The sequence below is a fragment of the Vitis vinifera genome, chromosome 4 (assembly GCF_030704535.1).
Source record: "Vitis vinifera cultivar Pinot Noir 40024 chromosome 4, ASM3070453v1".
NCBI classification, from domain to species: domain Eukaryota; kingdom Viridiplantae; phylum Streptophyta; class Magnoliopsida; order Vitales; family Vitaceae; genus Vitis; species Vitis vinifera.
The window spans coordinates 7,454,473-7,480,877 of record NC_081808.1 but is presented as its reverse complement, the minus strand read 5'-3'; the positions used below and the strand labels follow the sequence as shown (position 1 = coordinate 7,480,877).

Here is a 26,405-nt window from a genome sequence, read left to right as displayed (position 1 = left end):
TATGATACTTACATTAACTTTTATTAATGTCAATTCGAGGAAGTATCTTTTATCTTGAAGAATTGTGTGCGTGGTTGCACAATATGCGAGACATTCATCATCCTCATTCATCTTGAGACCAAATAACACATGGATTTTAGATATAACTAATATTAAAAAAAAAACAAGGCATAATGTAAATAACATTATATAAAAAAAAAATAATAATCAAATGTAAATATAAGACATAATAATATATTATTTGATATATAAAGTAACATTAATCAATGTTATTATTTTCATCATTTGTTAAATGGTCAATTTTTTCACTAGAACCTTTAAAGAAATCAATGTCATAGTAGGTTAGGACCAATCCATCACCATCGGTAAAGTTCATCTCTATTTTTTTTCCTTTTGCTTTTACTAATGTTTGGTAAAGGTCAACTAAATGTTTGGGTTTACGACAGGTACACAACCAATGCCTCTTCATACCACATCTATAACAATTATTCTCATGATTCTTGGGAGGTTTATCTTGTATACACTTTTCGTTTTTCTTGTTTTGTTTGAGTATTACTCCACTTTTGGTAGTGTAATGAGACTTTCTTTTCTTGAAAATTTGAGGAATTATTGCCATAAGAACCATGGTATCAGAGATTCATTCAACAACCACGACCACGTTCTTATCCTCATCCACATCCACGAGTTTGGGATGATATTACATTCACTTTAGGGAATGGTTTAGATCCAGTTGGACGGGATTGATGATTTCTCACCAAAAGCTCATTATTTTGTTTAGCAACAAGAAGACATGATATTAATTCAGAGTACTTTGTAAATCTATGCTCTTGATATTGCTCTTGTAGAAACATATTTGAGACGTGAGATGTAGTAAAAGTTTTTTCTAACATGTCTTCTGATTACTATCAAAAAGTGCTATTTTGTAGACCTAATTATAATGGTTTTAAGCACCTTTGAGTAGTAATCATATTCATTTAACCCAATTAATTCATTAAGGTCCTTAGTAATTGGTTTTAACCATTTTGTGGCAAGTTTACATGTTTTTATCAGCTTATGAATCAATTCAAGCATGCCAATTGATGGAGGAGCTACTTGGACAAGTTATGGCAAAGCTTTTGGAAGCTCAAATTCATGAAGAACCAAGCTTTGGAGCTCCATAGCCCTTTTCCAAAGTCGTTCAAAGTATGCAAGGAAAGAGCACTGGAGAGAGGAAAAACAGAGTGAAGAAAACAGAGGAAAGCCAGCTGCAGTCTTCTTTTGCACTTTTGGAGCACTTCCCGAAGTCCATTTTCTACATTCTATATACCATTTCAAAGATCAGGAAGTCAAGAATCCAATGCTTCAAACGGTGCGCGATTCGGAGTTGAAACGAAGAAGTTACAGCCACTGCAAGTCAATCACTCTAAAGTGTTGCGAAATCAGCCTTTTGTTGCGAGAATTTCGCAGCCTTTTTGCATAGTGCTATGGAATTCCTCCTGAAGCTACCCGATATATGTGCCACGCTGGAAGCTGAGCACCTCAAGATGAAAGCCCACTTCGCAGCCCTGCGAGAAGAGCCGTTTGTTGCGAAATGATTTCGCAGCCCTTCTTGAGTGCCTACGAAATCTCGCAGACCTCATTATCACCTGCGAAATGGTCCTTAATGCTTCCCGATATTTGCCACCGACTCTTTTGGATATTTTTCTTCAGATATTTTTGTATAAATTTCCATTCTTCTCCTTGTAATCCACCAACCATAAGATTTCTTAGTTGGGAAGGTTGGAAAAACATTTCTATATATATTCCCTTGCATCCACTGTAAAATAATCATGTAATCCAATATATAGAATCAAAGAACAGAGCACTTGCTCTGTTTTTCATATATATTCTTGTCCTCTCTTTCATTTTCATTTTCTAGCCAACCAAACTCTGAGGATTTTTCCTCAGAGGATGAGAGGCTAAGCTTTTTGTCTCTTGGAGTGAGGAAAGCCGGGTAAGTTTCCACATGCATAATTTGGAAGTTTTGTTGTTTTAGTTTTTAATGAAGAGAAAGTGTGACCCGTTAATGGTTTTTATCTTTTTAGTTAACTTAAAACGCCTTTAATTCACCTGGGCCAACACTTGGTAAGGCAAGTGATCTCCGTCCATGGAGATTCACTAGTTTACCCCTTGCGAGCCTTTGGTAGGTGGTTTGAAGGTAGGATTTTCTAGAATAGCCAACACTTGGTAAGCTTTTGGACTCCAAGGAGACATCCATTAGTTATCTCTTGCGAGCTTTTGACGGGTAATCCAAGGTTAAAGATCACCTTGAATGGCAAGTGCTAGGTGAGAGGCATGAACCATTGCAAGTTGCATCAGTGAGAGGGATTTAGTGTTTGAACCCATTAATGGGAAGCATCTGTACAACACCGGTTGGAGAAGGAACTATATGTTAATTCTCCAATGCGAGGAAAAGAAACAAGTGACCGGAACTCCCTTTTTGTATGAGGAATCTGAACCTAGTGATCTGAAACTCCAAGAAACACTTTTCTTTGTAAGTAAAATCAGTTACTATTTTTGGTTAGTTTAAATCTAAACCTTTTTCATTCAAGCATCTTTATGTTTTCTTTTAAAGCTAACCTTGAAATGAAAAGGCATCAATTCAACTTTGAATTAATATCATTTGTGAAGTGAAAACCCATCCCAGTGAACGATCCTAGAGCCACTATGCTATAGTAGCTTTGTCTTTGCTACCCTAGTATATGGTGTAATAGGTTATAAATTTTGTTGATTACTCCCTCAATCAAGGAGCACCAGCTGGACATGAATCAGCTGAGACACCAATTGGGCACGAATCAAATGACGCCGCTGCCGGGGATCGAACCCCGAATCAAATGGTGCCATTGCCACTGCCGCTGCTAGGGATGAATCATCTTCTTTTGTGATTTTTTCTTCACACAACTTCACTTGAGAGTTGATTTTGAATAATACGGAGTTATATTCACTAACAATTTTAAAATCTTGCAACCTTAAGTGCATCTAGTCATATCGAGCTTTTGAGAGAATTACAGTTTTCTGGTGGTCATATCTTTCTTTCAAATTTCTCCATAGAGTAAAAGGGTCCTTTACCGTAAGATACTCATTTTTAAACCTTCATAAAGATGATGGTGAAGGAAAATCAGTGCTTTTGCCCGATCCTATAGGGATGCTTGATTTCCTTCTTTGATCATAACTCTAAGATTCATTGCATCAAGATGTATATCAACATCAAGGATCCAAGATAGATAGTTCTTTCCTGAAATTTCAAGTGCCACAAATTCGAGTTTTGTGAGATTCGACATTGTCAAATAACTTCATATATATGACAAAACAATATTATGCGAATTAGTTATAATAAGTTGATAGCATTGGTATAACTTTTGATTATAATCAAAATCAAATAATTTGCCTATAGTTTCTAACAATATATAACACAAATTAAATGAATTTAACAATATATAACAGTGAACAAAATCAATAGTAATATAAATATGTAAAATTTTATTCTATATAAACAACTTCAAGTTTAAAATACGAGAATTACCTTCAGAGCAATTCGTGCTGATAACGTGTTGTAAAACGAGAGTAAATGCAAGTAAAAGTAGAAATAAATATATATTACTATTAAAGTGGTGTAATTTATTCTTAAGTTCACATCCTTATTTTACCCTTTTATCCATATTTGTCATAGTTATCTCCATAATCTTTTTTACTACGCCACAACCTCTACTACTATTGAGCCTTTTTTGCCTTAATTATAATTTATGATGATAAATATGTCAATTTGATGATTTAAAATAAGTTTTAAATTAATTTTATTAAACAACTTTAATACTTAAAGTAAGAATTAAGTAATAAGTTTTAAGTCGATAACTTAATTATAATTTAACTTAAAGTCAACTTAAGTTATTAAGTTTTACCAAATACCCCATAATGTGAAAATTTAATATCTTAGAAGATAAAAAAGGTTTTAATCATGATCTCAAAAAAGAGTTTAGTTGAAAAAAATAGAAGTTGCAAAAATTTACTCAATATTGTATACAAGTTTTTTTTTTTTGCTATTTTTTATGGACTTCACTAATTATTAATTTATATTTTTTTTTTGAGTCTTTAAGAGTTTAAAAAAGTTATTATCTTATGCTTTTAATGAAGTTATTTTAGTCTTCTAACTCGAGTTGAAACTAGAAGATTTTATTATTTAAGCAATATTATTAATTTATCCAATATTTATTTATTAAGATTTTCTTGTATATTGCGATACTCAATCCTATTTCACACTTGTCCTATTGACAGTTTTTTTGGCAGAAATTCATAATCCAAAATATGAAGTCATTTGCTCAAAGTTTGAAATGCAAAAAAATTAAACATTTTGAACATTCAAATCCTTAAGTAAGTTTTTTGAATCATTATACAAATATTAAATGCTTAATACACATATAATGTTTGAATTCATAAGACACTCAATTAATGAAAGGAGCATAAATACAATTAGTGGGCTTATTCCCTTTTATTTATTTAAGAATTTTAAAAATTTTCCTCCCTCCAAAGAAAATAATTTCCTTTGAAAGAAAGAAAATAGTTAAAATAAAAAATTAGATGAGTATGGATACTAAATAATTTTTATAAAATATTTTTTTATTTTCATTTTTAATTTTATTTAATCCTTATATAAGAATATTATATAAAATTTATTTAGTATATTGTATAATAAATTCTAATAAAATGATTTTTTTGTAGTTTTGTATTTGATATTTGATAAAATATTTTTTTAGTGGTGGGTTTAATCAAGTAGTACTCATTTACAAATGACTATGTAAGTATTTAAATTATATATTATTTAATTGTCGATAAAATTTAATTTACTTTATGTTGAATTATTTTGGGTTTCATTTTGATATGTATTATTTTATGTTTAATTAAACAATTGTTTATTTACAACTGATTATTTAAGTTTTTAAGTATTTTGCCATATTTAGGTTTCCCTGCTACATTTAATTTTTAAACAAAATTTTTATCAAACTCCATGATTGATATTTTATTATTATTTATAAAGAAAATCTAAAATTAAACTTATCAGTGAAATTATTTAATTTTTCTAAAAGTTTGGAAATATATTTTATTTAAATACTGAAAATTTCCTAGCCATACTCACTATTTTAATTTTTTTTGAATATATTCTCATTAATAAAATTTAATTTTTGTGGTCAATATTTGTTAGTATTTTTCTAAATTTGATATACTATAAAATTTTATTTTCTTTTAATGTTAATAATTATTTATTTTATTAAATAATAAACATTATTTCTAAATTATAAAAATTTATCTACGTTTATTACAATTTATAATTTACAATTTTTTTACTACCCTTTACTTGATTTTCTGACCCCAACACTGATTGCGAGTAAAAGTTGCAATAGGTAGCAAACTTCGTCTATAGATGAAGCTACCTCCCACTTTCCTTTAAAGCCATGGTTTTCTATGGGATTTTGGAAAAAAAAATATAGTCGATTTAAAAAATATTTATTCAAAGATGACACATTTGAAATTATTTCTAAACGTATGGTACTTTGGAAAAAAATCCAATTTAAAGTTGTCTTTTCAAAAAATCCAAAAAAAAAAAAAAATCCAATTCCACTCTTTCTTCTTCCTTCTTTTTAGGGCAAAAGAATTGGTTGACTTGAATAACTGCTTAGCCATCCATTGACTAAGTCTACTTGGCCAAAACTAATCATGAAAAAGTTTGGAGATCCATCAACATAAATATTAATTCCTATTCTTCCTAAATTTTATCTAAAAAATGTGAAAATTTTCAGTTATAATTACCTCTTAATTTGAATTAATATTCATTAAAATAGTGTACTTTCATTTTCTCTCCAAGAAGATGTTGATGAGGGAAAAGTTTGCATCAAAACTTTAAAAATCTCATGAATTTTGAAAGAAATGACCAAAAATGAGGGAAAAAAAAATGGTTTCTAAAGTAGTATGAGTCAACAGGTCAAGATGTGATCAACTCATGCAACTTGGGAGGGGACTTGGTCCAAAGGCTTTGGATGTTCCACACGCAAAGACTTTTCCATGGCTCAAAGAGAATAATATAAGCATATTCCATACTCTTATGTAATATATATTGGTTAGTACTGAGGCTAACACATTCAGCAATAACAACTGAAAGTTTGTGTGTTAGATCCATGGCCATTCTTTGTCCTTCCACTGCCATCTACCATCTTCTCTTCTCTTTTCTTCTTCTGTTTTTCTTATGTTATGTGGGCAATACACCCGTCTGTGGAGATGCCAGAGACGGATATCACACCCTTGATATAAATTCACTGCTGCCTAAGAGCAATTGCTCGGCACCAGTCGGAGGTGAAGTCTCTAAGCCACAAAATCTTGTGTTCCCATGTGCATATATATATATATATATATGTATGTATGTATGTATGTATGTATGTATGTATGTATAGCTTTTAAAACAATTTCTTAATTGATTGGCTCCATCTTGTTGCTTCTTTATTCAATTCCATCTCTTCTTGGATTATTATTTCTTAACGGACAAAGCATGCGAAATTTCATTTTACTTGCAAATTAAATGAAGATTTGTAGGTTAAGCCTGCAACCTATTTCTATGAAATTTGAAGGGAAAAAAAGAAAAAGAAAAGTCTACTTGAGAAGGTTCTTATGCTGACAGTGTGTAGGTCTTGCAGGAGGGTCTCAAGGGCTACCAATAACATATAGTTATGGACCATGCTCGCAATTAGGCCAGAAGAAGTCTCCCAGTCGTCAGCAAATTTTTCTCCAAGATCGGTCCAGAGTTCGCTCTATTAACGCCAGAATCTTGGGCCAATATTCTACGGAAGAATCCAAAGACGGCGGGTCCCCAGAGTCTATGCACTCTTTAAATGAAGATGGCTTTTTTCTTGTCAATGTTGGTTTTGGCAAGCCCCAACAAAATTTAAATCTAATAATCGACACAGGCAGTGACACAACTTGGATACGGTGCAACTCATGTTCATTAGGGAATTGCCACAACAAGAAAATCCCTACTTTTAACCCTTCCTTATCATCCTCTTATTCTAATCGTTCCTGCATCCCCTCTACGAAGACGAACTATACCATGAACTATGAAGATAACTCCTATTCCAAAGGAGTTTTCGTATGTGATGAGGTTACATTGAAGCCCGATGTATTCCCCAAGTTTCAATTTGGTTGCGGAGATAGTGGTGGTGGAGATTTTGGCTCAGCATCTGGGGTACTAGGCCTTGCACAAGGGGAACAATATTCTTTGATATCTCAGACAGCTTCAAAGTTCAAAAAGAAATTTAGTTACTGTTTCCCACATAATGAAAACACCAGAGGGTCTTTGTTATTTGGGGAGAAAGCAATTTCTGCATCTCCCTCGCTGAAATTTACGCGGCTTTTGAATCCATCTAGTGGGTCAGTGTATTTTGTCGAACTGATTGGTATAAGTGTTGCCAAAAAGCGATTGAACGTCTCTAGCTCATTGTTTGCATCACCTGGAACTATAATAGATTCCGGAACTGTCATCACTCATCTTCCTACCGCAGCCTATGAAGCACTCCGCACTGCATTCCAACAGGAAATGTTGCACTGTCCCTCTGTTTCTCCGCCGCCACAGGAAAAACCATTGGACACTTGCTATAATCTTAAGGGATGTGGGGGGAGAAACATAAAGTTACCGGAAATAGTACTACATTTTGTGGGAGAAGTGGACGTAAGTTTGCATCCATCAGGAATTCTTTGGGCCAATGGGGACCTAACTCAAGCTTGCTTGGCTTTCGCAAGAAAATCCCATCCTTCTCATGTAACCATCATCGGAAATAGACAACAAGTGTCTCTAAAAGTTGTGTATGACATAGAAGGGGGAAGGTTAGGATTTGGTAACGATTGCAAGCATTGAGATCTAATCCCTTCTTATTTCTACATGGGTTGTAGTTTGTTTTAATTTGTTGAACAAGGGTTCAGATAGAATATATAGATCCTAGGACATTATTTCTTTGGGTAATCTGTTTCACTGTTTGAATTGCTACATGTTATAAAGTTTTGTTTGTAAAACATTCCATTCCAATTGTCAGATTGCATAATATCGAGATTTGGATATGAGTATACTATTTTTGTGTTTTCTCTAATAATTGTTGATATATAGTTTTCATGAAAAATGATTGGCTGTTTCATTAGATCATCTACATTGTCCCTCTAAAGTCTGATGACATGAATTATAGCAGGAGTTGACTAGTGTATATTATGATAACCAAAAGTTATTAGCATGTATGAAAGAAAAAGACAAATTAAAAAGAAAAAAAATCAAACTTAATTTCTGGGAGAAAACCAAATATATCAATCTTTATGTAACATGTCATCATAGGTGTGATTGCCTTGGATGTTATAATTATGATGGCTAATTAAGTTTATTCCTATGACCAAGTTCAAGTATAGCATAAACTATGTACAACACCTATGGGCCATTCAAGGGTGCGATCAAAGGTGACAAATTAAAATGATTTTTTATTTTGTGAAGTTTGAAGGGTTTAAACATTTCATTTGGAAAATAATGGGCAATATTCTTTTAGGGTGCTCGTCATTACATTTATTTTTACATTGGGACTAGATTAATGTTTCACAACACACCTAGCTATTTTCCAACAGGATTTATGCTCATCCACCAATGGGACTTTGGTACCCATCCATTGCATGTTATAGCCAATCTAGTGTAGACCTCCATTTTGTCCTCTTAGTACATGCAACATTAGGTGCCTTCCTATACTTCTCTCTTGACTCGTAATCATTCCTTGGTGGCCTATCGAAACTTATATAGTGTCTTTTTTTGAACCACCTTTAGGGACCCTTTGTTGAGGGACTCATTTGGACCCTCATTATGACCATTGGTAGCCCCGAGTTAGATTTAGGATTTTTTTTTAGGATAACTCATTTAGGTAACTTTTAGGACATTTAGATACACACTAGGTCACTTAGACATTATTTATTTATTTATTATTATCTTAGGACATTGAGCCCATTTAGACATACCCTGGGTCACTTAAACACCTTTTGAGAATAGGAGCACTTTTAGATAATTCCCCACTTAGGTCACTTAGATCTTTCCTAGGATAGTTTCACTTAGATACTTTTCTAGGCTTAGTTCACTTAGGCTTTTTCTTGAGTTTGATTGCTTGATTTCGAGATTAGGTGAGTATTTGAATTAATTTTGATTTTTGATTGCATGAGATGAATTTTGAATTTTTGTTGTATGAGATTGACATTTTGATTTATTTAATTATTATTGCATTAGTTTAGTATTTTAATTCTTGATTACATGCATTTGATATTTTTGTTTTTTAAGAAGATTGCATGAGATTGACGTTTTGATTTTTAATTGCATGAATTGATATTTTGATTTTTTTTTTATGATGATGATGATGATTATTATTATTATTATTATTATTATTATTATTATTATTTTTACATTTAGTGATATAGTACATTTAGTGAATTTGTTCTATAGTCAATTAGATCCGTGGTTTTTACAACTATTTCTGGTAAACTTTGTAAGTGGCTTTTCATGTTTATACATATCATGTGTCTTTTTGTGATTGCAAGTATGATATCTGGACATCTTATATTAAAAAATTTTAATTATGGAAAAAATTGAAATTTTAGGCATAAAATTAGGTCCACATATTCACTCACTGCCTATGTAGTTGCCATGGGTTAAGAAATCATTTTCTATTGATATTAGAGTAGGATAAATTTAAAATTAAAATTTTCTATTCCCACTTAATCTTGAGTCATCATATTGTAGTGAGTTGGATCACTCATAAAAAATCCTTCATACACTTTGTTGGATATAACTATCCTCATTGGAAATCTTGTATAGAATTTTTCTTGAAAATATAAGATGGATAAGATTGAAATGTTTTTGAATTTGGTTAGGAATCTCTATTAATATTGGATGGAACTGGTAGATTGATTAGAAAAATTAAGCCTAAACATGAATGGGACAAATTCAATATGAAGGAAGTGAAGTAAACAACAGGATTCTCCATGGCATCTTTAATAGTATCAGTCCTAATGGGTTTTACGGGATAGTAACATGTAAATATGTTAAAAGGACCTGTGATTTATTATTTATTACTCATGAGGATACTTCTACTATGAATTTGTCAAAATTTTAATGCTAATGACCAAGTTTGAGAGTATTGGAATGCAAAAAGGTGACACTTTTATGGTTTTTATGCTAGTTGAGTGGTGTTGTCAAGTTGACTTTCTATCTAAGAGAGAAGATTCTCGAATTTATTTATTTTTTATATTTTAAAATCCATTGATTCCTTTTTGATAGATTTAGACTTAAAATAATTGCCATAATGAACATGCTCAAAGCATCTAACTTAAATTAGTCCTAAGACCTTAGTTATGGATCTACCTTTTATTTTGAGCTTAATCTTAGGATAAAGAAATGAAAAGAATATTAAGTGCAAAAGTCCTTTTCAACTAAGATAGAGTAAGGGATCAATTATACATACAAAGAGATTTAAGACTTGTGGATCATGAGGAGAGTCTAAGCAACATCATAATAAGCAAGTCATGAGCATAAAAGAAGAGAAATAAAGTTTATGGAGATAGCTAGAGAGAAAGTAACCATAAGGAAGAAGATTTGAAGTATTCACATCAAATTCAAATGGAAATTGGAACTCAGAATAATGCATCAACACCAACCTTGACTTTGAGCTAAATTTTGGGTAGTCTTCCTTGAGTACTTTCATGGTGACTTCCACATATAGTTTTGAAGCTTACTAAGTTAACAATCTAATGCTTTAAACAATTTTTGAGTTGAAGTCAAACAAGAAAGATATGATTAGTTGAAGCAAATTGCATAGAGGGAAGCAACCCAATTTGAAATTGAAAAGTCTAGTTCTAAATGGTTCTAGCCATTTGGAACTCAATTGAATGCAAGGCCAAGTTAGGCAATAGCTATGTTCAAAATCTCACACCTATGTCTAGCATTGGAGCACCATTTCAAACTAAAAAAATAAAATAAAATGGAAAAACAACATAAATAGTTGTTGAGTTGAAGTAGTTAGTTAATTTTGAACTTGACATAAAAATAGGATTTTGGGCCACTTATGAGTTCAAAAAGCATTTCAAACCACTTCAATCTCAAACTCAAGGTTTGTTTATGAGTTTTAGCTTCAAAATCGCTTTGAAATGAGTTCTGAATGCATCCATTCAATTATGAACAAGGGTCATTTAGAACTAGTAAATTTGATAGTTTTTGGGATATTTATGATGTAATTTTGGAACAAACGGCCAAGGAGAGAGTATGCTACATTTTAGGAATTTCAATTAATACCAAATAAACTCTTGTAGTTTTAGGGTTTAGGATATCTTAGAGAAGTTTTTGTTGATGAAGAAAAAGAAAGTTTAGGTTTATTTATTTATGGTTTGAATTGAGACATTGTTTTTAGTTTCTTTTGATTCGATGAATGTCTGTTTGTTATATTATGATTTGTGTGAGTGACAACACCTTAATAAGAGGCTAAAAAGCCATCCTAAGATATGGAAAACCTAGGATTAGAAACTAGGAGGAATAATGGGTAAACAAGAGTAACAATGAAACTAATGAATGGTTTAAGGCATGATTCATGAGATTTTAATGATCTCCATATTAGTTGGATTATGAGATAATATGGTAGTATACTAATCGATGCTAGCGAGTGCTTCTTAGCATCCCTTCATCACTAGTCATCCTAGTTATCTTTATTGTTATCTATCCTAAGGCAAGGCTATAAAGAGTATAAAGGATTATAAAGTTAAACTTGAACCTATATTAAATTTTATTCATTTGATGATAATTCAGAATTTGAATTAAGAAGGGAAAAATTAAGTTTCACATGCAACTTTGAGTATAGAATTCAGATTATCTTGATCAACCAAGGATCCTAAAAACTCTAAGGTCATTGTAATTGAGAAACTCTTGTTCGCTTTAGTCTCTATTCAGAAGTTGGATTATGGAAACCTCTAGACTTGAGTTAATTTAATTAAAAATCAATATATTTTTTAGTTGTTAACTAGTTTTCTTGAGTTAATTCTAACACATAAAATTAGTTCATGCATTTTTCTTTTTAATTTTAGGATTTAGGTAAAAACAATCATTTGATATATTATTGATAGTTTCCATAGGTTAATCTTTAAGGGTGATACCCAAAATAATACAGAAGTTGTATGACTTTTTCTCTAGTGTTTCTTAACCAAAGTTACTATGTATTTAGGCTTGGTATTTATGGGAGAAAACTTCCATAGTATATTGACTCTTGTTGAAGTAAGATAAAAAATTATCAAAATCAAGAATTCGAGGGGAATTTTATTTGCTTGGAAAAAAGAAAAAAAAAAGATTGTTGTGTTAAAACATAAATCCGAAGGAACTAAATTCAAATTGAATGGGTAATAATTTGATTTAAAACTTGGCATGATCTAATGGATGACCTGGGTTAGTAATATGGATCACATTAATCAGACAGTAAGTTGGTCATCTTGATATTAGTTGAAGTTCTTTGATGTTACTATTATTATATCTTGTTTAATATATAAATGTTCTAGTTTCCAATTAAACTTTGGATAATTTTTATGAAAATTTTATATGATGTGAATTTAATATTTAGTTTTTCTTAAATTATTTATGATTATTGTAATATATGGAGTAAAATTGTTAAAATTGAACAATTTACATATGAATGTTATCAATTCTTGTTATATATATATGCACAATTTTAAAGGGCATTTACATTAAAAAGGACATTTTAGATGCTCATAGGAGTGCTTGAGTTGTTTATGATATGGAAGGGTGCTTAAATAGCTCAGGAAGAAGGATAATGAAAAGAGGGTTTGAGTTCTCTTTAAGTCACTTCTAGTGTTGCAACATTTAAGTGTTGTTAACATTGGTTCAAGATTTGCATCTAGTGCTCTAGCTTGGACCATTCAGACACCTATGTTTTTGCATTGTCTTCTCACTTTCACATGCTCTCTTGGGTTTCTAACCATATCTCCTATTTTTAGTCCAATTCTTATGTCTTTTTACATCAATTATTCTTAGATTTGATTCCATGGGATTGTTCATAGGGATTTCCTAACCTTTCTCATTGTTCAATTTCTTAGGTTTGCTTTCACATTTCTTTGATTTTCAGTTTTTCAAATTTCATAGAGATGTATTTTGGTCATACTTGTTAGAGAGTTTCTCACTCTCTGCCTTATTCCTTAGAGCATATATTTGGACATCCTACTATGATTCATAGCCATATGTCTATGGATTATCTCATTATTCCTCACATTTTTACGAAGAAGTGTATGAACCTTTATTGCTCTCTGCTTACCAAACAATTTAAGCTAGTTTTAGCTCTAGACCATTTCCCCTGCTAGATTGTTCAAGCTAGATTATTTTAGTATTACATGTTATACATTTTAATTTATTTTTCTAGATCTTAAATTTATGATAATTTATGTTTTGGTGTATTTTGCATAAGATTGTATGATTTCAACATCATTTTCGTTACTTTTGATGTTATATTTTGAGTACATGTGATTTCCATTAATTTACTTTGTACTCTCTATTGTTTTTGTGACAAAAAAGAGAAAGAATAGAATAATTATTGATTGCTAATTGATTATGTACACTATGAACTTTGGATATTATTTGGATCTACTATGCTTGGTTATTGATACTTAGTTATTGTTGCTTGGTTATTGATACTTGGTTGTGAATTATTAGTTGATTGGACAACATGATCTTTGGTATGTGACATTGACTATTATTGATTGATTATGCTTTTTCCCACGCATTGCTTTTCATCGGTTTTGTTGTTTGTGTTTAGAAAATAATTTATAGATCTAGATTAAAGGGTGCATGCAACTAAGATCCAAGGTACAACGAAATATGCCTAATTTTCAAAATATTACTCTAGAGTGCTCTTCAAAGACATACATTTGGATTTGGATGTTCTCAATTTTTTTTTTCTATTTGTAAAATTCTTAAATCTAGGAGACACTCTCGAAGGCCTTGTGATCTTCTACTTGATGACTCTCTCTTGGATCTTGACAATAAAGAAGTGTGGACTTCTTTCTAAAGAGAGTGGTGGTTAGGGTTTCTCCTGAAAACTAAGTAAAAGACAATAGTGTACATGTCTAATCTTTGACCCTAAGAGGGTTCATATAGATTCACAACTAGGCTTAAGTGATTAGGACCATCTCATGGACTAGATCACTTGATCTAGCCCAACGAGTCCTATTTCATTAATTTTCTCAATGAGCTTCAATTAATCAAATATTCCAATGAGTCTTGTTTAATTAATTAGTCCAAGGGGTTTCAATTAATGAAATAACTCAAATAAAAACACATAAATGATTTAATTATAAGTCCCTATGCAATCTTGTGTTTCTGCAAAATTATTCAAGAAAAATCTTTTCAACAAGTTGATTGATCTAAGTGGTTGATTGGTTGGATCAACCCTTGGCTAAACATTCAAAAGATATAGAAAATTGATGTATAAATAACTTTTAAATAATTGGATTATTTCAACATGAAAGCTTAAGGTTGAAATTTTTAACGATGAAATATATGTCAAAATATGGATTTTTATCCTTGAAATAAATTTTATCCAAGGTTAAATAAATTCTTTAACAGTTAGAAAATCTTTATAACCATGAATAACACTAATTAAAAGTGGTTTTCATTTAAATAGATTCTTCATCCAATTTATAAAAGAATACCCATTTAGGCACTTGAATGATTTTAGGCCCTTAAGTAAAATTGTAGTGTCATGTGATTCATGCCCAATTGGTGTCTCAGCTGATTTGTGTTCAGTTGGTGCTCCTTGATTGAGGGAGTAATCAACAAAATTTATTACCTATAACACCATACACTAGGGTAGCAAAGAAAAAGCTACTATAGTATAGTGGCTCTAGGGTCGTTCACTGGGAATGACTAACAAGCAATCAATGATACCAATTCCAAGTGAATTGGTCTTGTTTCATTTCAAGGTTAGCTTAAGAAATAAAACACAAACTTTGATTGGTAAAGGTTGAGACTTAAACTAACTAACATAACAGAAGTTTGGAATAATTTAGGAAGAAAAGCATTCCTTGGAGATTTAGGTTCACTGGGGTGGTTTCTCATGCAAAAGACACGGCTCTGGTCAGTTGGTTCATTTCCTCGCATTAGAGATTCAACTTATAGTCAATTCTCTAACCGGTGATGTACAGAGACTCCTTCAATTAGATTTCACTTTAATTCTCTCACTGATGCAACTTGCAATGGTTTAAGCCTCTCACTAAGCCTTAGCCATTCAAGGTGATCTTTAACCTTGGATTACCCGTCAAAAGCTCGCAAGAGATAACTAATGGATGTCTCCTAGGAGTCCAAAAGCTTATCAAGTGTTGGCTATTCTAGAAAATCCTACCCTGAAATCACCTACCAGAGGCTCGCAAGGGGTAAACTAGTGCATTTCCATGGTTGGAAATCACTTGCCTTACCAAGTGTTGGCCCAGGTGACTCCAAGGTGTTTTAAGTTAACTAGAAACATAGAAATCACTAAAGGATTTCACTTCCTCTTCATTAATAACTAAAACCACAGAGCTTTGCATTCTTGCATTTGGAACCTTCCCCGGCAACCTTAGCTCCAAGGAATTAGAGGTTTAGTTACTCATTCTCTGGGGAAAACTCCTCAGAGAATTCATAACTTAGAAATAAAATGAAAATACAAAGTGAGAAGGTAAGGCAGTAGAAAGAAAATAGACTTTACTTGCTTACCCAAACGGTTACAGAAGGAACTCCTCTCTGAGAACAGGCTCCTGAGAGGTATATATATCAACATAATATAAAACTAATTGTTACAAAGATATTTAGTCTTTTTACTAACTTAAAAACTAAGGAATCATGTAATTGGTGGTTTACAAGGAGTATTTTGGGATTTAGACAACAAAAATCTAATGGAAAATATCTCCAAATGTCGGTAGCAACTTTCGGGAGGCTTCAGGAACCATTTCGCAGGGGAAAAATGGTGTCTGCGAAATTTCGCAGACACCCAAGAGGGCTGCGAAATTATTTCGCAACACCGAGCTATCTTCACAGGGCTGTGAAGTTGGCTTCCACCTTGAGGTTCCAAGCTTCCTTCTCGTGGCATAAATCATGCATCGTCAGAAGGAGAAACACCTTACTGTACAAAAATGCTGCGAAATCACTTCGCAACAAAAGGGTGATTTCGCAGCACTTTGCAAAATGCTTCCTTCAGCTCGGAGTGATTGGCTTGTAATGGATGTAACTTCTTCATTTCAACTCCGAATTGCACACCGTTTAAAGCATTGGATTGTTGACTTCCTGATCTTTGAAATGGTATATAGCATGCATCATTTGAACATCAGAAAGTGCTCCAAAAGTGGCTGCTACGACTGTCATCAAGAATATGCTTTATGGCAGATTCTCTTTGCTTTTTCTCCTTGCAATCCGGATTCACTCCTGGCAAATGACTTCTCAACTTTGCCCAAGATTCCTCATAGCTCTCCTCATTCTTGACTTGCTTTGGTGATCAAAATACTAACAAAAACACCAAAACTTACACAAAGTGATCAAAATTGCTTTAAAGGATCCTTAACATGCCAATTGAGTTAAAAGGCCAAAACTACTACTCAAAAGTGTTTAAAAGGATTAATTATAGGCTATAAAATAGCACTTTTTGAGTAGTAATCACTCCCCCCAACCGACATATTGCTAGTCCCTTAGCAATATAGGAGAGAAAAATGAAAATAAATAGCTAATTATACTAAAATTTACAACATCATGCTGAAAGGAAATAATTCTCAAGTGGCATGATGATCTAATTCTCACATGAATCATTAAAGAAATACAAACCCAAATCTCAACAAGAGTCATAACAAACTATGCTAACCACTGTCAATCAAGGGAGTGCATTATGCAAACTGAAGTTTTAAAATCATTTCCCCTTTTAAAGAACTAAACTTCAATCTTCCACAAAAATCTGTGTATTGGCTCCTTAGGTTCCGAGAATAATATGCTAAACTAGCCTCACCCCCCAACCTATCTCTTTTCAATACTTTAGCAATCTAACCATAATCAATAAGAAAAGAACACACTTTCATCATCATCTTTTTTTTTTTTTTAGGGCAGCTTTATGGGGTACTCTTTCTGACTTGTCCATGTAATGGGGGTCCATCGATGACTCCCAACCAATTAAGGTTTAGGGCACCAAGTTTTAAGGATCTTTCAACCACTAACTCCTCGGATTTTTCCCTGGACTTTTAAGAATGAGTTTCTAATACCCAAGCATCTACTATATGCTAACTCTACCTATTCACCCTTATAACGAGCATTGAGGTCGGTGACTCCCAACCAATTAAGGCTTAGGGCACCAGGCTTTAAAGGCTTTCACCATATGCCCCTCAGACCTTGCTCGGGTTTCAAGGCAAGCAAACAACTTTCTTTATTTCAAAGGCTCATTGGCCTTTTGCAGGGTGTTTCAATTTTTATCAAATGAGGTCAAATATACCAAGTCCCAAAATTATCCTAAGTCAAGAGGGAAATAGTTTTTCATCTTATAATCGGAAACTAATGTGCACAGTGTGTGGATAGCTTAAAGTGGAAGAACTCAATTCAATTTCAGTAGAAGTTTCAACAATTGAACCACTTTAGTAAGCATAATCCATACTCTAAGCCAAGTGAAAAACAACAGTTCAATTTCTCTTGGTTTAATTTGAAAATTTTTCCTCAAAATTCATGGAGAGTAGAGTAAAAAGAGTAAAAAGTAAAATCTACAACTAATTAACCAATATAATTGCAATACCAAAAAGGTTTAGCATACTTCCTTCCTCATACCCCCCAACCGAACTGAGCATTGTCCTCAATGTGATTTGAGTGACTGTAATAAAAGGGAGGAAGTGGTACCTCCTTGCTGATATCAAATTCGAATATTGATTGGGGAAAACCACATGTTTCAAAAAGAATAGAATATGTGAGAAAAGGAAATAAGGAGAACTTAATGCTAACTTTTAACAAGAAAAATTCAACTTGTATTACTTTCTGTTCATTCAAGTACAGTGCAAAAGACAAGTAATCACAAGGAATCCCATATATAGTACCAAAATACTGGGACTTCTTTTCAACTTAAAAAAACAAAATGCATAAAAACATAAACAGAAGATATATATAATGTCTGATGAGTGGGGTGGTGGTGTTAGGCAGAAGGATCTGCCTCCTCAGTAGGTGGATCAGCTGGGGCTTCGGGCTCTGGAGGATGAGACTCTGTAGGCTGAGAGTGTGGCTCTGGAGGAGTAGAAATGGAGGGCTCTACAGCTTGTGGCAGATCGAAATGGATTTGGAGCTGCCTTAAGATGGCAGCTTGTTGAGCCTGAGAGGCTAACATCTGCTCTTGGCAAGCTTTGATGGCTGCCATCTCCTGAGCAAGATTGCTCTGAGAAGCTGTAAGAGTCTCCAATGCACGACACAACTCTCGATATTTAGATATAGGAATGGCCATCCTCGGCTCAGCTGATGTGGGTGGCTGTGATGAAGCAGGTGCAGCTGGTGGAGCTCTAGGAATGGCAGGAGCAGCAACTACTATACCCTCAGGTATATGTCTTGGGGAGGCTCTCCTTGCAGCTGGCTGAGGCTGCCCAGGCTGATCAACTTTGTAAGCCGTCATATTATTCCATTTATCAAGAGTGAATGGATCACGACATATTCGTTTTCTCTCCAGCTGAGGCTCAGCCGGGTATCCTAGATGCTCCAAAATTTGGCATAGCAGCCTTGGGAAGAGGAGGGGAATGCAATCTGCTCTCTGAAGCTTCTTCTTGTGAACCTTCTCTTCAAAATAGAGAAGGGCTGCCATGATCAGATGATGAGGCCCAAAGAAGAATCCTTCTGACATCTTGTACAGGGCTTCCAGGAGAACTCCCCTTCTTTGGGTCCAATGCTGCAGGGGAAGATATTATGCCTCAAAAAGGCATCAATCAAAAACATAACTGGGGGAAGCTCCCCCCTCAGCAGATGTGATCGATTTGCAGCTCCTCTAGAAAGGGTGCGAACCATCTCTAGCTCAGTAGGATTTGCCCAAGCTCTAAAATTATCGAATTGGGTTGGCTCAAAGGGAATTTGCAGGGCTTCAGCAATATGTCGTGCTCCCAAAATACCATGTCTCCCATCGATTGTGAAATGAATCAAGGTTGGATTTCTTACCTCTTTGGTTGTCATGGACTGGTAGAAATCCGTGGCTATCCGAGGATAGAAAAAGTCTCTTGGAGCTAGCAGTTGCTCCATATGATACCTCCTCAGCAGCTGGAATGATTGGGCAAGCTCTGGCCTCACTCTGAATGCTGCTAAGTCGAAGCAAAGCTCGGAATGAAATGCCCGAGTTCGACAATCCAAGTTTCCCTCAATTGGGGGCTGAGGTAGCATTGACCTCCTAATCACTTCTTCCAGAGGTGTTTCCGCTTGAATTTGGGGCTCGGGAAATGGCACTTGAGGCTCCTGAGATTTTTCTTGCGGCGCCGGAGATGGTACCGGCGATGGAACTGGCAGGGGACTCGGCGAGGGAACCGGAGTTTGAACCGGTGATGGAATTGGAGAAGGCCCTGGAGATTGCTCAGTCAAATCGATGGGTTCTGAGCTCTCCACCCTGGGTTTCTTCTGCAATGGCCAACCGCCTGACCTGGTAAGGTATCGTCTTGTCGGCGGCTTTGGTGGCACGGGCTTCACCGGAGGTGGAATTGGTCTTGACGGCGAAGCCTCTGGAGCAGAGCCTGGACTTGGCTCCTTTCGCAGACTCTTCTTGTGGTTCGAAGGAGATGAAGACTTAGCCCCTCGTGTTCGCGCCATTTCGGGCTATCGAACTTTGGCCGGCGTTGCTGATCGGAGAAGATGACCGGAGGCTCGGACGGCGTGACTTGGTGAAGAAGACGAACAGGCTGCGAGAATGGTGCTCTGATTTTTGAAACTCTTTTCGCAGCTCAAATGACCGGTATAAATAGGAAAAACGGAAGCCTAAGGGTCAGTTTAAGTTTCACAACAAAACGTCAATTTCGCAGCAAAATGCCATTTTCGCAGCAACTTCGCAGTGAGTTTCGCAGCTGCGAAATTGATGTTACTGTGCTGCGAAGTGGCACTCGTGTGCCAAAACCACTTTCGCAATTGCGAAATACCCTGCGAAATGGGACTTTTGGTGCGAAATCACGCTTTTCCACTTCGCAATGGGTTTCGCAGTTGCGAAATGGATGCTACTGTACTGCGAAGTGGCACTCGTGTGCCAAATTCACTTTCGCAGAGACTTCTACAGTGTTGCGGAATGGTTTGGCAACAAAATGCTCATTTCGCAGAGGTTTCCTTGACTCTGCGAAATTTCGCAGAGCTCTGTTTTTCCCCTGTTTTTGCTCTGTTTTGGCTCCGATTTCGACCCGATTTTTTTTCTTTCAATCTCCTTGAAATTTCTTTCACCTGGGATCATTTAAAACGATTAAAACACACCTAAAAACATGATTTAAGATAAAAAACTAAGATCAAAAGTATGGAAACAACTTGAAAATTTACAAAATTTACAAAAATTTTGGACTGTGGTAAAACCACGTCCAGGAAACCCTTTTTCACTTAGGCTTTTTGAGGCTCAAGGAGGTTGATCTCCTCCTTTTCTGGTTTGAATGGCTCCATGAATGGCTTGAGACGATATCCATTGACTTTAAAGCTATCCTTGCCATTGGAATTCAATAATTCCACTACTCCATTGGACCATACTCGGTGAATAATGAACGACCCTATCCACCTTGACTTGAGCTTCCCAGGAAAGATATGGAGTCTTGTGTCATACATCAAAACTCTTTGCCCTTCCTGAAATTCCTTGTTGGAGATGAGTTGATCATGCCACTTCTTCATCCTCTGTTTTGCAACTTTGGAATTGATATAAGCATTATTTCTTAATTCCTCCATCTCATTAAGGTCTAGAAATCTCTTTTCTCCTGCCTTGATCAAATCCATATTCAGCTTCTTTATTGCCCACCAAGCTTTGTATTCAACTTCCACAGGGAGATGGCATGCTTTACCATAGACAAGACGATAGGGAGACATCCCAAGAATAGTCTTATAAGCTGTTCTATATGCCCACAATGAATCATGCAGCCTAATAGACCAATCTTTTCTGTTGGAATTCACCACTTTCATCAAGATGTTCTTTATTTCCCTGTTAGCTAGCTCAACTTGCCCGGAAGTCTGAGAATGATAAGGTGTGGCCACCTTATGCTTCACTCCATATTTGGATAACAGAGCTTCAAAAGGTTTGTTGCAAAAATGAGCACTTCCATCACTGATTATGGCTTTGGGCACCCTAAATCTTGAGAAAATGTTCTCTTTAAGAAACTTGAGAACCACCCTGTGATCATTTTGCTTACAGGGGATTGCCTCAACCCATTTAGAAACATAATCTACCCCCACCAAGATGTAAGAATTACCAAAAGACATTGGGAAAGGTCCCATGAAGTCAATGCCCCATACATCAAATAACTCAACTATCAGAATGGGGTTCATAGGCATTTGATTTCTTTTTGTTAGCTTTCCAAGCCTTTGGCATCTATCACAACTCCTACACATGATGTGGGCATCTTTGAAAAGAGATGGCCAAGTAAACCCTGATTGCAATACCTTCATGGCTGTTTTCTGAGAGGCAAAGTGGCCTCCACATGCATTCTCATGACAATGAGATAGAATCCCTTGCTGCTCATCTTCAGGGACACACTTCCTAATAATCTGATCTGCACAATACTTAAAGAGAAAGGGCTCTTCCCAATAATAAGCATGAATTTTGGCGAAGAAGTGCTTCCTGTCCTGTGCATTCCACTCACTTGGAATTTCACCAGTTACTAAATAATTAGCAATATGAGCATACCAAGGAGTTTTCACTATGAACATGAGTGATTCTTCAGGAAAATCATCATTGATAGGCAAGGGATGGGAATTATGTGCTATAACTAACCTTGACAAGTGGTCAGCTACCACATTCTCCACTCCTTTCTTATCTTTGATTTGGAGATCGAATTCTTGTAACAAAAGAATCCATCTAATCAATCTTGTTTTTGCATCTTGCTTTGTCAATAAATACTTCAAGGCTGAATGGTCAGTGAAGACAATAATGAAAGACCCCACTAAATAAGCACGAAATTTGTCCAAAGCAAATACCACAACTAACAATTCTTTCTCTGTAGTTGTGTAGTTCCTTTGAGCTTCATTTAGTGTTTTACTTGCATAGTAAATCACATAGGGCTTCCCATCTTCTCTTTGGCCAAGCACAGCTCCTATAGCAAAGTCACTGGCATCACACATCAGTTCAAAAGGTAATTACTAGTTAGGGGCTCTCACTATTGGAGTTGTTGTTAAAAATTTCTTCAGTTGATCAAAGCTATGCTGACACCTTTCATCCCATATAAACTTAGCATCCTTAGCTAACAGCTCACAAAGAGGTTTTGAAAGACTTGAAAAACCTTTTATAAACCTCCTATAGAACCCTGCATGGCCAAGGAACTGCCTTACTCCTTTTACAGTTGTTGGAGATGGTAATTTGGCAATAAGCTCCACCTTTGCTTTATCAACTTCAATGCCTTTTTCAGAGATGATATGGCCAAGGACAATTCCTTGACGTACCATAAAATGGCATTTCTCCCAGTTCAGCACCAGATCTTTTTCAATGCATCTATGAAGAACTGCTTCCAAATTAACCAAGCATTCCTCAAATGTACCTCCATATACGGTGATGTCATCCATGAAAACCTCCATAATTCTCTCCACCATATCACTGAAAATACTCAACATACATCTTTGAAATGTAGCAGGTGCATTGCATAAACCAAAAGGCATTCTTCTATAAGCAAATGTTCCAAATGGACATGTAAAAGTGGTTTTTTCCTGATCTGCCAAATCAATTTCAATCTGAAAATACCCTGAATACCCATCCAAGAAACAATAAAATGGATGTCCAGAGACTCTCTCCAGTACTTGATCAATAAATGGCAATGGAAAATGATATTTCCTAGTGACAGCATTCAGCTTTCTATAATCAATACACACCCTCCAACCTGAAGTGAGGCGTGTAGTAATTTCTTCCCCTTTTTCATTTTGAATCACTGTGATCCCTGACTTCTTTGGTACCACTTGAGTAGGACTCACCCAAGGGCTATCAGATATAGGGTAAATGATTCCTGCTTGAAGCAGCTTCAGCACCTCAGCAATAACAACTGAAAGTTTGTGTGTTAGATCCATGGCCATTCTTTGTCCTTCCACTGCCATCTACCATCTTCTCTTCTCTTCTCTTCTTCTGTTTTTCTCATGTTATGTGAGCGGTATACCCATCTACGGAGCAGAAGAGGGCAAAGACGGATTTCATTCCACTCCTGTAAGCTCACTGCTGCCAAAGAACAAATGCTCGGCATCCACCAGAGGTGAAGTCCCTTTAACTCCCAAAATATTGTGATGTAGAAGAGGGCATTCTATAGGAAAGTTTAATTGATGTATTGTATATATGTGTTATGTGTTGCAGGAGGATCTCAAGGGCTTCCAATAACACAAAAATATGGGCCATGCTCTGGATCAGGCCACTCCCAACCTCCCAATCCTCAGGAAATCTTTGGCCGAGATGAATCCAAAGTTAGCTTCATCAACTCCAAATTCAACCAATACGCTCCAGAGAATTTGAAAGATCATACCCCCAATAATAAGCAGTTTGGTGAAGATGGCAATTTTCTTGTTGACGTAGCTTTTGGCACACCCCCACAGAAATTTACGTTAATATTGGACACCGGCAGCAGCATAACTTGGACACAGTGCAAAGCCTGTGTGAACTGCTTACAAGACCCCAGTCGATATTTCGACCCGTCGGCATCCTCCACTTATTCCTCTGGTTCTTGCATTCCAGCTGTTGAGGACAACTATACCACGACATACGGCGACAAATCTACCTCTGAAGGAAACTATGGATGCGATACCCTCATATTGGAGCCTTCTGATGTGTACCCTAAGTTTCAATTCGGTTGCGGCAGAAATAATAAGGGTGATTTTGGCAGTGGAGTTGATGGGGTGCTGGGGCTTGGACAAGGGCAGCTTTCTACCGTATCTCAAACAGCTTCAAAATTTAACAAAGTTTTCAGTTACTGTCTCCCTGAGGAAGATTCCATTGGATCGCTGTTGTTCGGAGAGAAAGCCACTTCCCAATCCTCCTTAAAGTTCACATCGCTTGTAAATGGTCCTGGAACCTCAGGGTCAGAGGAGTCAGGGTACTATTTCGTCAAGCTCTTGGATATAAGTGTTGGTAACAAGCGACTTAATATTCCCAGCTCCGTGTTTGCATCACCTAGAACTATAATAGACTCGGGAACTGTCATCACTCGCCTCCCTCAACGAGCCTATTCAGCACTCAAAGCTGCATTCAAGAAAGCAATGGCGAAATATCCTCTTTCCAATGGGAGGCGGAAGGAAAATGACATGTTGGACACATGCTACAATTTAACTGGAACGAAAGATGTGTTACTACCGGAGATAGTGCTACATTTTGGGAGAGGAGCCGACGTACGTTTGAATGGAACGAATATTGTTTGGGGGAGTGATGCATCTCGTCTTTGCTTGGCTTTTGCTGGGACCTCCGAATTAACCATTATTGGAAATAGACAACAACTGTCTCTAACAGTTCTATATGACATACAAGGAAGAAGGATAGGGTTTGGGGGCAATGGTTGCTCCAAGTGAGACCTAATCCATCCTTTTGGTTTTGTCTGGTAATTAGGAGTGCAGGTAGAGGATGTCCATTAGATGCATAAGGAGTGGGATGACCCATTTCATGTTTAATTTGTTTGGTTTGCTCTTGTAATAAAATTTTGAGTGGAAAACATATTCCATTCAAATGTTTGTGGCTTGCATAATGTAAGGTTTGGAATGAATAGAACGCACTAGTTTTATGTTGCTGAAAATTTATTGGTTTGGCAATTTCTTGGGTATCATGGATCAAAGTCTACTAGGAGAATGATGTGGTCAACTTGTTCAATGAATGCAACAGCTTGCAATCGAGAGCGATTGAACCCCTTTTCTGGATCAAAACCTTTAACCCAATGAGCATGAGCACGTTAAGAGTTGTACAGTGTTAGCCAACACTAGAGATCAGGTTGGCTAACCTGAATCGTTAGGCCTGAAGACGAACCTGGTCGATGCAACCTTTTTTCTTAATGGTTCACATCTAGGCCACTCCTCTCCCTTGTCCTAATTTAACCCGAGACTTCGAATCTTCAATATTCTTTACACTCCATTTTTTAAAAATTCTTATTTATCTTTTAATATATTATTGCTCCATTACTAGAATAATTGTGGATTATCATTTTTTCCGCTTTGTTTAGAAATGTAATTGTGTTCATCTTATTTGAGGTCCAAATGCATTAAAATCTACCTTGGATTGACTGATTTTTTTTCTTGGTTGTAAAAGACAGTTCTTAAAATTAATCATGCGTAAAAGTATATTTTACTAGTTACATCATGAATGAAATAATTTATATGTATTTTAATAGAATTATTCTATTGTTTATGTAAAAGGGTCTTCTCATTGAAGAATTGTAAGGTCAAGTGGAGTTACTTTGAACACCCTTGACATATAAGAGTTATTATTGAAAATTAAAATTATCTTCCATTATATGATATAATAATATGTTTACTAATTAAAACTATATTATATTTTACAGGAAGAGATGCACCAAATTTAGGAAAGATGCATGAAATTTAGGATGAGGGCACTACTCTTTTCATTAACTTAAAGATAACATAAAGAGTGTTTGGAAAACGACAAATTATTTAAACGGTTTGGAAAGACAAGAAGGTTGTGGGAGTAGATTACAAAGTTACACAAATTCAAGAGTATGACGACCATTGAGTTGCAAGAGTTGAAGGCATTAATATGGAATTTCATGCCATAACAAACCAGCTCTTCTTAATAACCACCACTTCAATCTTACTCATCTTTCAAGCCACCTTTTCCACCATTGAGTTGATATCATGATGTAGTTTATTATTATTTGTTGGTCACTTTATTTTGGGCAATATTCAAATAGTACTAGGACAATGTCAGTTTCAAGTATGATTCACATTAATGAAAAAAATATTTTGATATATACTTAATTTCTATAGTTATTGTATTTTCAAGTTATTAAAAGTTTGATTTACATAATATCATATTAATTTAAAATGTTAATATCATAGAGGTTTATATGGGTTAATGTTTCATTTAAAAGGTAACAAAAATATTATATTTAGGGAGAAAAAATTTTCATCCTAAAATGTGTACATAGACGAGAATTTTTTTCATTATTTTTATCTCCCAATGTGA

At 35.1% G+C, this 26,405-nt stretch overlaps 2 protein-coding genes across 2 annotated transcripts; both read left to right on the top strand.

The window, feature by feature from the left end:
* Positions 1-6,124: 6,124 nt before the first annotated feature.
* LOC100265510 (aspartyl protease family protein At5g10770) lies at positions 6,125-8,141 on the top strand. Its single transcript, XM_002262801.5, has 2 exons — positions 6,125-6,360; positions 6,699-8,141. Exons 1-2 carry the CDS (start codon positions 6,186-6,188, stop codon positions 7,910-7,912), a joined length of 1,389 nt encoding a protein of 462 aa, XP_002262837.2. The 5' UTR covers positions 6,125-6,185; the 3' UTR covers positions 7,913-8,141.
* Positions 8,142-23,536: 15,395 nt separating this feature from the next.
* Positions 23,537-25,005, top strand: LOC100243406 (aspartyl protease family protein At5g10770). The gene has a single exon (XM_002262777.5). The coding sequence runs from the start codon at positions 23,552-23,554 to the stop codon at positions 24,782-24,784; it is 1,233 nt and encodes a 410-aa protein (XP_002262813.4). The 5' UTR covers positions 23,537-23,551; the 3' UTR covers positions 24,785-25,005.
* Positions 25,006-26,405: the final 1,400 nt, after the last annotated feature.